Below are 13110 nucleotides of genomic sequence, written 5' to 3' on the forward strand. Positions count from 1 at the left end.
CAGCCCCCCCAACTTCGAAATTTGACAACACAACCCATCATCCACGCCTCTAGGTTGATATAACAAAAAGAAAAGAAAAATAAAGTCCTAATTAGAGGGAGAGCAATAATTGTTTTTATCCAATTGCTGCCAGTTTAGAGGGCTAATCTCTGCCCACTTGGTCTCCTAGCAACCAACTCAGCCAAGGGACAGCCAGGGTTCGGTTAGGGGACAGGCAGACATAGGCCTCACTTAGGCCTCATCCACAGATTATCTGATTTGCACTGGATTATATGGCAGTGTAGACTCAAGGCCCTTCCACACAGCTATATAACCCATTTATAATCTTATATTATCTGCTTTGCACTGGATTATCTTGACTCCACATACAATAGAGTCTCACTAATCCAAGCTAAACGGGCCGGCAGAAGCTTGGATAACCGAATATCTTGGATTATAAGGACTGATCAAGGAAAAGCCTATTAAACATCAAATTAGGTTATGCTTTTACAAATTAAGCACCAAAACTTCATGTTATGCAACAAATTTGACAGAAAAAGTAGTTCAATACGCGGTAATGTTATGTTGTAATTACTGTATTTATGAATTTAGCACCAAAATATCACGATATATTGGAAACATTGACTACAAAAATGGCTTGGATTATCCAGAGGCTTGGATAAGCGAGGCTTGGACTAGTGAGACTCTACTGTATATATATACACATACACACACATATCAAAGTGATTTCAGAGTCACTTCCAAGTAAAATGAAAACTTTTACCAATAGTTTCCGCCCTTGGTGTTAGCCATTGAGGAATCACACCGTCATGGTTATAGTTTTGTCCATACATAGTATTGCTAGTCATCTATATTATTACCGTTAGTTTATTTGTGCCCGGCCTTTATCTCTGCAATTGAGAGGCAAAATGGATCAAAACAGTTTAAAATACATACCTTAATAATAATTATTAAAATCTCCAGCATATAAATATTAAAATAGAGATTGAACATACATAGTGGTTAAAATCCCTTAAAGCACGATTGCCCAGGCTCAGTGCTATGGGATCCTGGGAGTTCATAGTTTTGCAACTTCCACTGTGGGAGAGGACCAAACTATAGATCCCAGGATCCCATGACAGTTAAAGTGTAGATCAGGCATGGGCAAACTTTGGCCCTCTAGGTGTTTTGGACTTCAACTCCCACAATGTAGATGCATCTTCAGGGTTTTTTTTAATGCGTTGTTGAAGGCTTTCATGGCCAGAATCACTGGGTTGCTGTGAGTTTTTCAGGCAGTATGGCCATGTTCCAGAAGCATTCTCTCCTGACATTTCATCCACATCTATGGCAAGCATCTTCAGAGGTTGTGAGGTCTGTTTGAAACTAGTCAAGTGGGGTTTACATATCTGTGGAATAATGTCCAGGGTGGGAGAAACAAAGAACTCTTGTCTGTTGGAGGCAAGTGTAAGTAAGTACAGTAGAGTCTCACTTATCCAACGTTCTGGATTATCCAATGCATTTTTGTAGTCAATGTTTTCAATACATCATGATATTTTGGTGCTAAATTCGTAAATACAGTAATTACTACATAGCATTACTGCATATTGAACTATATTTTCTGTCAAATTTGTTGTACAACATGATGTTTTGGTGCTTAATTTGTAAAATCATAACCTAATTTGATGTTTAATAGGCTTCTCCTTAATCTCTCCTTATTAGCCAACATATTCGCTTATCCAACGTTCTGTTGGCCCATTTATGTTGGATAAGTGAGACTCTACTGTAATAATAATCACTTTTATTACGGCCAATGACCAGCTCATATGGAGGCAAGTGTGAATGTTGCAATTGGCCACCATGATTAGCATTGAATAGCCTTACAACTTCAAAATCTGGCTGCTTTCTGCGTGGGGGAATCCTTTGGTGGGAGGTGTTAGCTGGCCCTGATTGTTTCATGTCTGGAATTCCCCTGTTTTTTGAGTGTTGTTCTATTTACAGTCCAGATTATTTAGTTTTTTAATACTGGTAGCCAGATTTTGTTCATATTAATGGTTTCCTCCTTTCTGTTGAAATTATCCACATGTTTGTGGATTTCAAGGGTTTTTAAAAAATGCTTTAAAAGTCCAAGGGGAAATAGTGTCCTTGAGCATGCGCAGAACGAGAGGTTGGTAGCGGGCCGCCTTCCCCTCTTGCAGGGTCATGTGACTGCCTCCTCGGCTGGACCAACATGGCGGCAACAGGATCACGTGATGCGCCGGCAGCCAATGGGAAGGCGCCTTGTTGCGAGAGAGGCCTGTAGCAGCCGCTGAGGGCAGAAAGAGAGCGAAGGAGCTGCTGCTCAGGCCTGTCGCTCGCCTCAGAAGCCGCTCTCCTCCTCCGCTGGGCCCGCTCCCTCCTCCGCCTCTCCCTCCCCGGGATGCTCTGAAGGGGCCCCGGCCTTCCGTCGCGCTCCCAGGCCGGCCTCGCGCTGGGGCAGCCGCCACCTCTCCTCAGGTAAAGAGGGCCGCCCAGGCGGATCGCCTTGGAGTAGGCCTCTCCTGTCAGGAAACATACAGGGGTACTGTGAATATATTTTTGTGTACATGTAGGTGACTGCATATGTATATAGACCAGACATGGTCGAACTTGGGCCCTCCAAGGGTTTTGGACTTCAACTTTAGCAACTCAGGGGGAAAAGGAAAGGGCCTGAGGCGGTTAGGAATGGTGGGAGTTGAAGTCCCAAACCCCTGGAGGGCCTAAGTTCGCCCATGCCTGATATAGACACACACACAGAGGCCTATAAATAGTTCATTAACAGTTTGTATTACTGATATTATTATTATGCATGACATAGAATCATAGAATAGTAGAGTTGGAGGAGACCTCATGGGCCATCCAGTCCAACCCTCTGCCAAGAAGCAGGAAATCGCATTCAAAGCACCCCTGACAGATGACCATCCAGCCTCTGCTTAAAAGCCTCCAAAGAAGGAGCCTCCACCACAGTCCGGGGGAGAGGGTTCCACTGCCGAACAGCCCTCACAGTGAGGAAATTCTTCCTGATGTTCAGGTGTTCATACAAACACATACCTATAGACTCAAGAAGATATGTCAGTACATATGCATAAATATAATAATAATAATAACTTTATTTTTCTACTCTGCCACCATCTCCCGGCATGGGTCAGAAGCCCGAAATACAAAACAATAAATCAGTTATAACACATTGCAATACAAACACAGTAAAATCAGCAGTTAAACACAACAGTTACCTCAACCAAAACAATACAGTAAATCATAAAAAAAAATCATAAATACACACCTAAGTACAAATACATATATACAGAATAATAATAACAATAGAGACATGTGACCAAAAACACACCAGTGTACACAATTATAAATACACATGTGAGTCCAAACACATACACATATATACAGAATAATAATAATAATAATAATAATAATAATAATAATAATAACATGAAGTCCTCGTAGACAACAAGTTAAACATGAGTCAACAATGTCATGTGGTGGCTAAAAAAGCCAATGGGATTTTAGCCTGCACAAATAGGAGTATAATGTTTAGATCCAGGAAAATCATGCTACCCCTCTGTTCCACCTTGGTCAGATCACACCTGGATTCACACTGTGTCCAATTCTGGGCACCACAATTGAAGAGAGATATTGACAAGCTGGAATGTGTCAAGAAGAGGGAGATTCAAAGGATCAAGGGTCTGGAGAACAAGCCCTATGAGGAGTGAGCAAACTTGTTTTCTGCTGCCCTAGAGACTAGAATGCAATGGAACAATTGCTTCAATCCACAGGAAAGAAAGGGGATTCCACCTAAACATTAGGAAGAATTCCTGATGGTCAGAGCTGTTTGACAGCGGAGTATGCTGCCTTTGAGTAAAATGAAGTCGCCTTTGCTGGAGGTTTTGACCATCTGTCACGAGGACTGAGACAATGCCTTTCTGCATGGCTGTATGGCCCTTGGGATCTCTTCCAACTCTACAGAGCTCTGTTCTCTCCTCATTACTGCTGCTTTGACAGTTGGGAACACGAGGAGCGGTTTTGCAGTGAGGTCAAAGCAGGCAGTGTCAGATGAAGGATTATGGCATCTCCTGAAGACTCTTGAGATTTGGCATCTTTGTTGGGAGAGGAGTCCTTCAAGGAGAACCAGAGCTCTTTTGAAAGTCATAGCAGTTGTAGTTGCAGTCTGTTCCAAAGCCAAAGGAGATCTGGTCAGGGCACAGCCAAGTAGTGGTCAGGACCTCAGGAGGTGGTGCCCATTCCTAAGTGTGACCACCTTCTTGAACACATTAATCTAATATTAGAATCCAACTGGCCACGTAGAATACCAAAGGAATTGGGTTCAGCCTATTGCTTCAGACCTCTACAAAACGCAGGGAGCTTGAACAACAGTGGCCAGCAAAAGGATCACAAAGAGACAAGTGAGGAACAGAGCTACTAATTCATTTAACCAAGTGCTGAGCGTAAAGACTAGAAGAAGGTATCTTTAATGGGTTAAGCAGGAAAGTGGCATGGTTAAAAGTGTAGAATGGAGGCCTTCATGCTCTTTAGCAGCAGTGTTTTCCCTGGCATTAGGCTTCTGCAGCCACTCTTTGTGTTACTCTTCTTGCCCGAAGACATTAAGTTTTGATAGGGAGATACTGGTGTGTCAATAGATTTGCTGTATCTGATGGTATTCTATCCCAGAGTTAATTGTCCTCACTCCTTAAATAATTAAAAGGTTGGCTTCTTTTTTCCAGCTTGAACTCTGGACCTTGAACAGTTAGACATCTGCATGTCTGTCGAGCCTTTTAGTATCGAGTGTCATACATTCTTAAGTGTTTGAGACGTTTGTGTTGAGAGCAAAAAAGTTTTCACAGCTGCTAGTTTGAAAAGACCCTCAACTCCATGGGGAGGGAACTCAATCAATGAGAGTACAATCAAAATGTAAGGAGCAAGGCTGGTTTACATACAAGGAAGTATGGCTAGGATGGGAGGGTTGCTCCGCTTGGGGATTTCAGATTAAAATAAATCCACAGCAGATGGTCCGGCAATTAACTGCAGTTCCTGGAAACAATTCAAGATGGGGCGCACTGCTAGCTCTCTTCCTGTGCCCTGGGGGAACTGGTCCCAAAGAGACTCTGTGCCCTTTGGTATTTTCAGATCCGTCCATTTTGACTTAAACTTTCCTAAAGCAAGGAAGACTGAATACAGATGGGAAAATTCTCTCGTGCTTTCTGTCTCAGCAGTGTGAACTTGTCTGTTGTTTGCCATGCTTTATGTTTTCTTTGCTTGAATGTTGTTTATTTGTTATTTGTTTTTGGGCATTGAATGTTTGCCATCTTTGTTATTTTTTAAACCACCCTGAGTGTCCCCTTGAGGAGAGAGGGTGGGTAATTAATAAAGTATTATTATTATTATTATTATTATTATTATTATTATTATTATTATTATTATTATTATTTATGACACAGCAAACAAGATAGATATGCTGGATTTCGTATCACAAAATCACAAGTCGAACACTTCCCAAGTGTCTAGGACTGTGTGATGTATTTTCGGATGATACGCGCAGATCCCAGTAGGGTGGCCTTTTGCAGTTGGCAGATCGCAATTTTGTCAATGTCTATTGTTTCCAAATGCCGGCTGAGATCTTTTGGCATGGCACATTATTATTATTATTATTATTATTATTATTATTATTATTATTATTATTATTATGCTTTAGGTGGTAGCAAAATGATCCTGTTATTTAGCTCCAACAATAGCACATGGGTCAGAAGTGTTCTCTCATTTAGTGGGGGCTCTGGAGCTGAGATGGGGAGGGTCTTGTGTTTTCTTTCCCCAAAGTATGCAGCTATGCTTGGCCTCCTGCCTTTTCTCATTTGGCTGGATGGCTCTTCTTTTCTGGTCTCCTCTGCAGGTGTGAATGACCGAAGAGGTGCCTCCGACGGCACTCAGTGAGATCTACCTTCGCCTCCTGTGCCATGATGACATAGACACCGTCAAACAGCTCTGTGGCGACTGGTTCCCAATAGAGTAAGTGACCCGTAGAGCTCCCGCAGCTTTGAAGTGGCCCCTTTTGCATCCATAGAATTCATTTGGAGGAGACCCTAAGGGCTGGCCAGTACAACTCTCTTTTGCCGTTATGCCAAAGACACCATCCAAGCCCTCCCAACAGACAGTCACCCAACCTCTGCTTTAAAAACTCCAGAGAAAGAGACTCCATCACATCCATCTAGCATCTGAGTTCCTTTTGTGAAGTGATATATTTTGAAAATTTGAGAAATTTCTATAGGAAAAATAATGTAACTGAAAACATTGGCCACTGCCATTGGCATGAGTTTGGCTTATTTATTCCTGTGCTTTTCTTCCCAGGTACCCTGACTCATGGTACCGAGACATCACCTCCAACAAGAAGTTCTTTTCCCTGGCAGCCACCTATCGGAGCACGATTGTGGGGATGATAGTCGCTGAGATCAAGAGCCGGACAAAAGTACACAAAGAGGTAGGCAGAAGGCCTTCACCCTGTCCCCAGGTCCAACAGGAGCCTGGATTGAGCAGCTTTGGCTTGGTTTTGGGGGGCGTTAAGCCTGGTAGGTAGATGTCCCCCACCCCCAGTGCTGTGTATTGACAGCATCCTTTTCTGCTGGCTTTCTCCCTTTAGGATGGTGATATTTTAGCCTCTGGTTTTCCAGTGGATACTCAGGTTGCTTATATTTTAAGCCTAGGAGTGGTAAAGGAATTCAGGAAACATGGCATAGGTAAGAATCTATTCAGTACTTTATCTCACCTTCAGACAGACAGTGTAAACAAGAGGCTGTAGGAACGGTATTCTTTGCAAATGCAAGAACATGTTATGATGTTAATACTTAGTGCTAAGGGTGGTCTAGGCTTTGCTGGCTGAGAAGGACATGTTAGCAAAGCATAACTGAAGCATTGCCTTTCTGTCTGTCTGCCATGCCTTCTTGCCTTCCCGCCCTGCGCCAGGTTCCCTCTTACTTGAGAGCTTGAAAGAGCACATATCGACCACTTCCCAGGACCACTGCAAAGCCATCTACCTGCACGTCCTCACCACTAACAACACTGCGATAAACTTCTACGAAAACAGAGACTTTAAGCAGCACCACTACCTTCCCTATTACTATTCCATAAGAGGCGTCCTCAAAGATGGCTTCACCTACGTCCTGTACATTAACGGCGGGCACCCTCCCTGGACAATCTTATATCCTTTGCTGGCAGTCTGGGAGGGATTTGCAAATGCCAAAGGGAGATCCATTTGGTCAGGAGCGTCCCCAGATGAGTGCCCTGTGCAGCAGGTCCAGTGTTGTGTATATAAAGGAAGGGCTGTGATAGAAACTCCACTATAAGCCAGAGGAGGCCTTTCTGTATTCGTCCTGTGGCTCCTTAACAGCAATGCACCGATTACCTCCAGCACATCGGTTCGACCCTGGCCAGTCTGAGCCCCTGCAGCATTCCCCAGCGGATCTACCGTCATGCCCAGGGCCTCCTCTGCAGCCTCCTGCCCTGGTCGGGCATTTCGGCAAAAAGTGGCATCGAATACAGCCGGACCATGTGACGCCAAGGTAAGGCTGCAGTTTTCTGAATACATAAATAATAATAGCAACCAATTGCCCTTTCCAACATTGTGATTCTATGGTCACTAAAATGACCCCAAGCTCCCATTTGCCTCAAAGGACTCCCCTCAAAAGCATTACTCATGCTCCTGCTGCATCGAGATATTTCATGGTCTCACAGCTAAGCTGGGTTCCTTGTTTAATGTGGAAACAGTTGCATGGTGCAGAAAGAAGCACAGGTTAATGAGGGGTGGAGCAGGTGCAGCAATGTCTTCCTCTCAGGGGCATTTGGTTAAGAGGAGGAACCATTCCTATCCTCTGGGGTTGTTGGCTTGATCTGTGGGACAGAATGTGGGCCTTGCAATGGGAGGCACTGGCTGGAGGGGAGCTGATTGTCTGCCTGTGGTCCCAAAGAGTGGTTCCCTTGCAGGCGGGTTCTTCCCAGCATTGCTGCAGCCGCTGCACCACTCTGGGGCTCCGCACGCTGTGAACATGCCCTGCGACTCCTGATGCCTCCCCACCGACCCACCGGGATGCTGCCTCCCGCTGCGCTGCCCCAACTCCCCCATTGTGATGGTGCTCCTCAAGGGCCGCCATCCCATGCGGTCAGTCCCTGAGCCGACTGTTATGCAGCCCTGGGCTTTGGCTGAGGACATGTGTGGCGGAAGGAGAAGGACTGAGTCCTTGGACGAGGAGGAGGTGGAGAGCGACAGAGTGGCCGCAAGAAATGCATCTTCTTTCTGTCTTTCCTTTTGTCTTTCTTCCTTTTTTCCTTCCTACTTTGCCTACTTCTGCAAACCAAGCCCCTGATGCCCAGGGAATGAAATTGCTGTTTCATAGTGAAATACGTTATGTGTGTGTATATGCATCGGTATACACAGTGTACAGGGTATCCTGCCTTTGCTCTGGGCTGGAAGTGGAAGTGCTGGGGAGGCACCAGTATCTCTGAATGGCCTTGGGCCCCATCATCCTGTGGAACCCCCTCCCCCTTCCCAATTAGGAAGTTACACAGGGCAGTCTTGGGCCGGCTGTGGCTCCACTGGCCTTTGGGAGGCCCCTTCCTCTGGCCGTCCAGGTTTGCAGTAATACTCTGGATGTGGTTTGCCTTTTGCTAAACAGGCCACGCATGGATTGAAGAATGACTGAGCCTGCATCCCATGTGCAAGCAGGACAAGCATAGCATTTAAAAGTCTTATCATGGCAGGAGGAGGCCAGGTAACAGGGAAACCTCTTCTCACCGTCAGGCTGGCCTCCTTGTTTTCCTCCCCACATTGGTCCACCTTGTCCCCCTCCTCTGAGTCTTGCACTTTTCTCTTTTGAAAGCAGCTCTTTTTTCCCTAGTGGGCCAGGAGACTTTTCTTTCTGGTGGGAATGAGGGATTCTGCCATTGTATGGCTTAGGAAAAAGGGCTCTTGCAGTCCTTAAAAGGAAGGAAGCCAGCAAAGGCACAAACTAGAACTGACTCAGAACTGAATGGTGCTGGTCAGAGCAAGGGGTGCATCCCAGGTGACCTCGCTCCCTTTCCATTGCAAAGAGAGGCACTAAGGGATGATCATCGTGGTCAAGTCCCTCCGCTGTTCTCCCTTTGAGCTGCCTCTTAATTTAGGACAGAGTAAGGCTGTTGCGAGGCTCTCACCCAATGCCCTGAGATCTTCCCTGCCTGCATTTGAGTCTCCTTTTTGCTTGGGAGCGTCCCGAGTCTGATCAGTGCACTCTACTCTTCTTTGGGTGGCTTTGTTCACTTGATACCCTTCTTCTTGCTGCCTCTTGCCCTTTGGACCCCTTCCAACAAGAAGAGAATGGTGGCTTCGGGAGGAAAAAAGGGGACAGACACCCCTTCAGAGGAAAGCCCCCCCCCCTTCCCCTTGGTGCCACCTGCACGCCTGCTGTACCCCCCCCCCCCCCCTATTTATTGATGAGCGACCGTCATCCAGTCACTTTACATGTCTTTGATTAAAAGGTTTTGTTTTGTTTGGGATGTTACTCTGGTCTCATTCTTCGGCCTTGCACAGCGCGTCTGCCTTTGGGAGGTGGGACCTGGTAGCCAAAGGAGCCTCACGTTCTCTGTCAAAAGAGGGTGCTCCTAGGCAGGTGCAGAGCTTTCACGGGTTGAGCAACAGATCCCACCAGCCCCAAGAAGTATACAGCAACAGCGAGGAACGCTGGGGGATGTAGTCCAAGGACATCCAGAGAAAAGGATTCCCAAACTCAAGGAATAAAATGCAAGGATTTGATGTGTGTAGCCTTTTGGGGAAAGAAAAGAAACTGAGCTGTGTCCTGAAAAGGGCAGCCAAGATGGCCAGTGGTTTGGACACTTTGGGGCCTTGTGAGGAAAAAGACAGTGGAGGAATGTTGAATTTGGAGAAGAAAAGACTGAGGAAGGACCGAAGACAGAGCTTGTCCTCAGGTGAGCCGCTCCTCAGGTGCGCCCTTGAGCCAAGGCAGTCCAATTGCAAGAAAAGATGTGAGGAGAAACTTCTGGACTGAGATTCATCAGAGAGTGGTGGGCTCCATCTTTGAGGATCTTTCAACAGAGCAGCTAGGTGGGTGCTTTCAGTATCTCCTGCTGCCTGGCCAAATGAGAGTAACAGCAAGGGGAACAGGCTTCTTGAGGTGGCAGGTGGTGGCTGGTGCATTCTCTTCCTAATGCCCCCCTTGCCTTGCGTGCCAGGAGAGGAGGCAGCTGGCAGCTGAGGCAAGTGGGTCCCAGGTCAGCCAATGGGAGAAAAGGAGGGTGGGGCATGGGGGCCACGCTCTGTTGCCTGTCGCCACCTTCAGAGCCTTCCAGGCGAGGAGGAGGAGGACACACACCTTCCTCAGCAAGAGATACCCAGGCAGGTGGGAAGAACGGTAAGCTCTGCAGAGGGAAAGTACTTTGCAGCTAAGGGGCAGAAGTGGGTGTTTTGCAAAAGTTCAGTCCTAGAGTCTTGGCGGGCAGGGCCACCCCTGTCCCATTGTGTAGCCCTCCCTCCTTGTCCAGGTAGTCATGGGCTATATATGTGGGTTGTGGTCAGACCCGGAGAAGATGGGCCTTCAGTTAACCATCCCTGCTGGAGGGTGGAAATGGGTCGTACAGAGATGGCACCCTAAGAGCGTCTGTGTAGGGTTCCCTGGGGTTCTCATTCACGTGCTATTGTCTTTCTTTCCCTAAAAGCCCTCCCTGCCTTTTCTGCCGGAGGCCATGGGCCTCCCCCAGGTGGGCTCAGGTTGCTCCTCTGCCATAGGGAGTGTAAATATGACCCCCAGCGGCTGCCACCTGGATATCCTCTGAAAGAGGATCACGGGGAACCCTGGGGGCCTGTCACCCGAGATGCCTGCAAGGGCTGTTTGGCAGAAGCCAGAAGTCTTTTTGTTGTCTCTGGCCCTTGGAGCAGGGGGCTGCTCACGGAGCCCCTTCCTCTTTGCAGCAGCCGGAGAGGAAGCCAAAACCAGCACGGATGTCTCTGCCCATCTCCCCTGTGCTCTGGAGGAAAGAGTCGCAACGTAGAAGGCAGAGGAGGCAGAGGCGGCAACGAGACTTGCACCCAAAGCCCTGGAGGGATGCCGTGGTGGACGACAGCCTGACCAGCCTGCAGTGGCTCCAGGAGTTCTCCATCCTGACGGCTGACACAGAGAAGCCCACCGCGTCCGGGGACAAGGGGCCCCCAAGACAGCAGCAGCAGCAGGTCCCTGAGGCTCCGTCCAGCCCTCCGGAAGGGGCCCGGGCCTCTACAGGGATGGGCCCCACTGCCTTCTGCGGCCCCCATCCCCCTACACAGGACCCCCTGGATTTCCGGACAGATGCACGGGTCAAGCCCCCCTACTCCTACGCCACCCTCATCTGCATGGCCATGCGGGCCAGCAAGGGGGGCAGGCTTACCCTGGCAGCCATCTACGCCTGGATCGCAGAGAACTTTGCCTTCTATCGCCTGGCAGAGCCCAGCTGGCAGGTGAGGGAAACAATGGGCTTCTCTCGGGGCTCTGGTGTCTCAGGAGGGTCCCCCAAGGGCCAATTTGGGATCAGGAGAGGGACTCCCTGCGGCCCAGAGGCAGAGAACTGCCCCCAAATTGCAGCCCTGTCTCCTTTTCTATCTTCTCTAACCCTAACCCTTCCTCTCCTTTTTTCCCCCTTCTACTTCCCCCCTCTCTCTCTTCCCTTTGTTTTCTAAGTTTCCCTCTTCCCCTTCTCTTCCTTCCACTGCCTTCTTCCCATTCTATTTCCTCTCCTTTTCTGTGCTTCTCTTTTTTGCCTATTTTCCTTTTTCTCCCTCATCATTTCTAGTTTCCTTCCTTCTCTCCCTTGATCCCTTCCCGTCCTTCTTTCCTTCCCCTGCCTCCTACATTTTCCCTTTTTCTTTTCCTCCCTCCCTCCTTCCTTCCTTCTTTCCTACATTCAGTCCCGTTTGAAGGCAGTCACCCTTCTTTCCACCCTCCCTTTCTCCTTCTCCTTCTCCATAGAACTCCATCCGCCACAACCTCTCCCTCAACAAATGCTTCCAGAAGGTTCCACGGAGGAAGGATGAGCCGGGCAAAGGGGGCTTCTGGCAGATCCACCCGCAGTTCGCCCACCTTTTTGCAGACGATGGGGTTTTCCATCGCAGGCATCGCATGCCAGCCCTGCCTTCGTCTGGACATCCCTTGAACCCAGCACCCAAGCCTCCCCCAGTGGCCCCTTGCCCTCAAGCCGGGCCCCCTTCTCCAGAGGTCCCCGCTCTGTCCAGGGACCTTGGCTGGGGGGCCGTGCTGGAGCCCACCAAAGAGGCAGGCAGCTTGGAGGACCTGGAGCTGGCCGCTGCCCTGGACTCACTGGCCGAAGGTGAGGACAACCATGGCCAAGAAGAAGAAAGGGGCCTGGCCCAAGCCTTGACTCTGTGCCCTGAAGTTTGGGGAGCGGAGGAGGAGGAGGAGAGGGCGGCAGAGCAAGGGTCCCGGTGGGCTTTCGAGGTGGGCGCTTGCTTCTCTGAGGGGTTCCTTTCTGGGATCCAACCCTGGGAAGGGTGAGCAGTGTCTCCCCAGGGGGGGCAGGGGCCCAGAGCTAAAGCATTTCTGCCTGGAAAAGTGGCCCCTGAATCATGCCAGGGCATGGAAACAGACCCAGCCTCTTTCACGCAGTGCAGAAGACACTCATGTACCATCTACACTGCCATATAAAATCCAGATTATCTACTTTGAACTGGATTATATGGCAGTGCAGACTCACATAAAGCAAATAATGTGGACTACATGCTTTGATATCTGGTTTATATGGCAGTGTAGAAGGGGTCTCAGTAGCCAGGGCTTGCAGCTTTAATGAAACCTGGAGAAGGCATGGGCTTCTAAAAGGGTCAACGATCCAGAAGCCTGGGGCAGCTCAAGCCACAAGCTGAAAGAGGCCAGGAGTCGCCCCAAGGGAGTCACCTTGACTTCTCTCCCATCTCCAATTCTCTTTCCAAATATGGATTTCAGCAGAAAACTTAATAAACACAGGCAAGTTTTGGTCTGAGTGCACTGCTTGGATTTCTCTGGCATTTCATGAGCTCCCTTGAATTGATACGGCAATGGAGGGAGGGTTCTTGAATTGGCTGCAAGAGCGTACTGGCAGGTGAGC

General features: G+C 48.3%; 2 protein-coding genes across 4 annotated transcripts; both read left to right on the forward strand.

Annotated features, from left to right (window-relative positions):
• The first annotated feature begins 2218 nt into the window (after positions 1-2218).
• Positions 2219-11943, forward strand: naa60 (N-alpha-acetyltransferase 60, NatF catalytic subunit). Of its 3 annotated transcripts, none has more exons than XM_008122421.3 (7): positions 2219-2472; positions 5891-6006; positions 6346-6475; positions 6635-6731; positions 6958-7192; positions 7390-7553; positions 11921-11943. In XM_008122421.3, exons 2-6 carry the CDS (start codon positions 5897-5899, stop codon positions 7544-7546), a joined length of 729 nt encoding a protein of 242 aa, XP_008120628.1. In that variant the 5' UTR covers positions 2219-2472; positions 5891-5896; the 3' UTR covers positions 7547-7553; positions 11921-11943. The 3 variants fall into 3 exon arrangements, with proteins under 3 accessions (XP_008120628.1, XP_062820206.1, XP_003228696.1); XM_062964136.1 differs by lacking the exon at positions 11921-11943 and adding an exon at positions 10952-11090; XM_003228648.4 differs by lacking the exon at positions 11921-11943 and adding an exon at positions 7975-9517 and having other exon boundaries at positions 2222-2472.
• LOC100560010 (forkhead box protein J1.2) lies at positions 9661-13010 on the forward strand. The gene is made up of 3 exons (XM_062964135.1): positions 9661-10394; positions 10919-11473; positions 11982-13010. The coding sequence occupies exons 1-3, from the start codon at positions 10263-10265 to the stop codon at positions 12522-12524; spliced, it is 1230 nt and encodes a 409-aa protein (XP_062820205.1). The 5' UTR covers positions 9661-10262; the 3' UTR covers positions 12525-13010.
• The last annotated feature ends 100 nt before the right edge of the window (positions 13011-13110 follow it).

This window comes from Anolis carolinensis, unplaced genomic scaffold, assembly GCF_035594765.1.
Source record: "Anolis carolinensis isolate JA03-04 unplaced genomic scaffold, rAnoCar3.1.pri scaffold_13, whole genome shotgun sequence".
Lineage (NCBI taxonomy): Eukaryota > Metazoa > Chordata > Lepidosauria > Squamata > Dactyloidae > Anolis > Anolis carolinensis.

Excerpts from the sequence above, each read along its gene's own strand:
- naa60 (XM_008122421.3), top strand. The coding sequence starts at position 5,897 with ATGACCGAAGAGGTGCCTCCGACGGCACTCAGTGAGATCTACCTTCGC. Across the intron at positions 6,007-6,345 it reads GGCGACTGGTTCCCAATAGA|GTACCCTGACTCATGGTACC; the intron begins GTAAGTGACCCG and ends TTTTCTTCCCAG. Across the intron at positions 6,732-6,957 it reads ATTCAGGAAACATGGCATAG|GTTCCCTCTTACTTGAGAGC; the intron begins GTAAGAATCTAT and ends GCCCTGCGCCAG.
- LOC100560010 (XM_062964135.1), top strand. The coding sequence starts at position 10,263 with ATGGGAGAAAAGGAGGGTGGGGCATGGGGGCCACGCTCTGTTGCCTGT. Across the intron at positions 10,395-10,918 it reads CCAGGCAGGTGGGAAGAACG|GGGGCTGCTCACGGAGCCCC; the intron begins GTAAGCTCTGCA and ends CCCTTGGAGCAG. Across the intron at positions 11,474-11,981 it reads TGGCAGAGCCCAGCTGGCAG|AACTCCATCCGCCACAACCT; the intron begins GTGAGGGAAACA and ends CCTTCTCCATAG.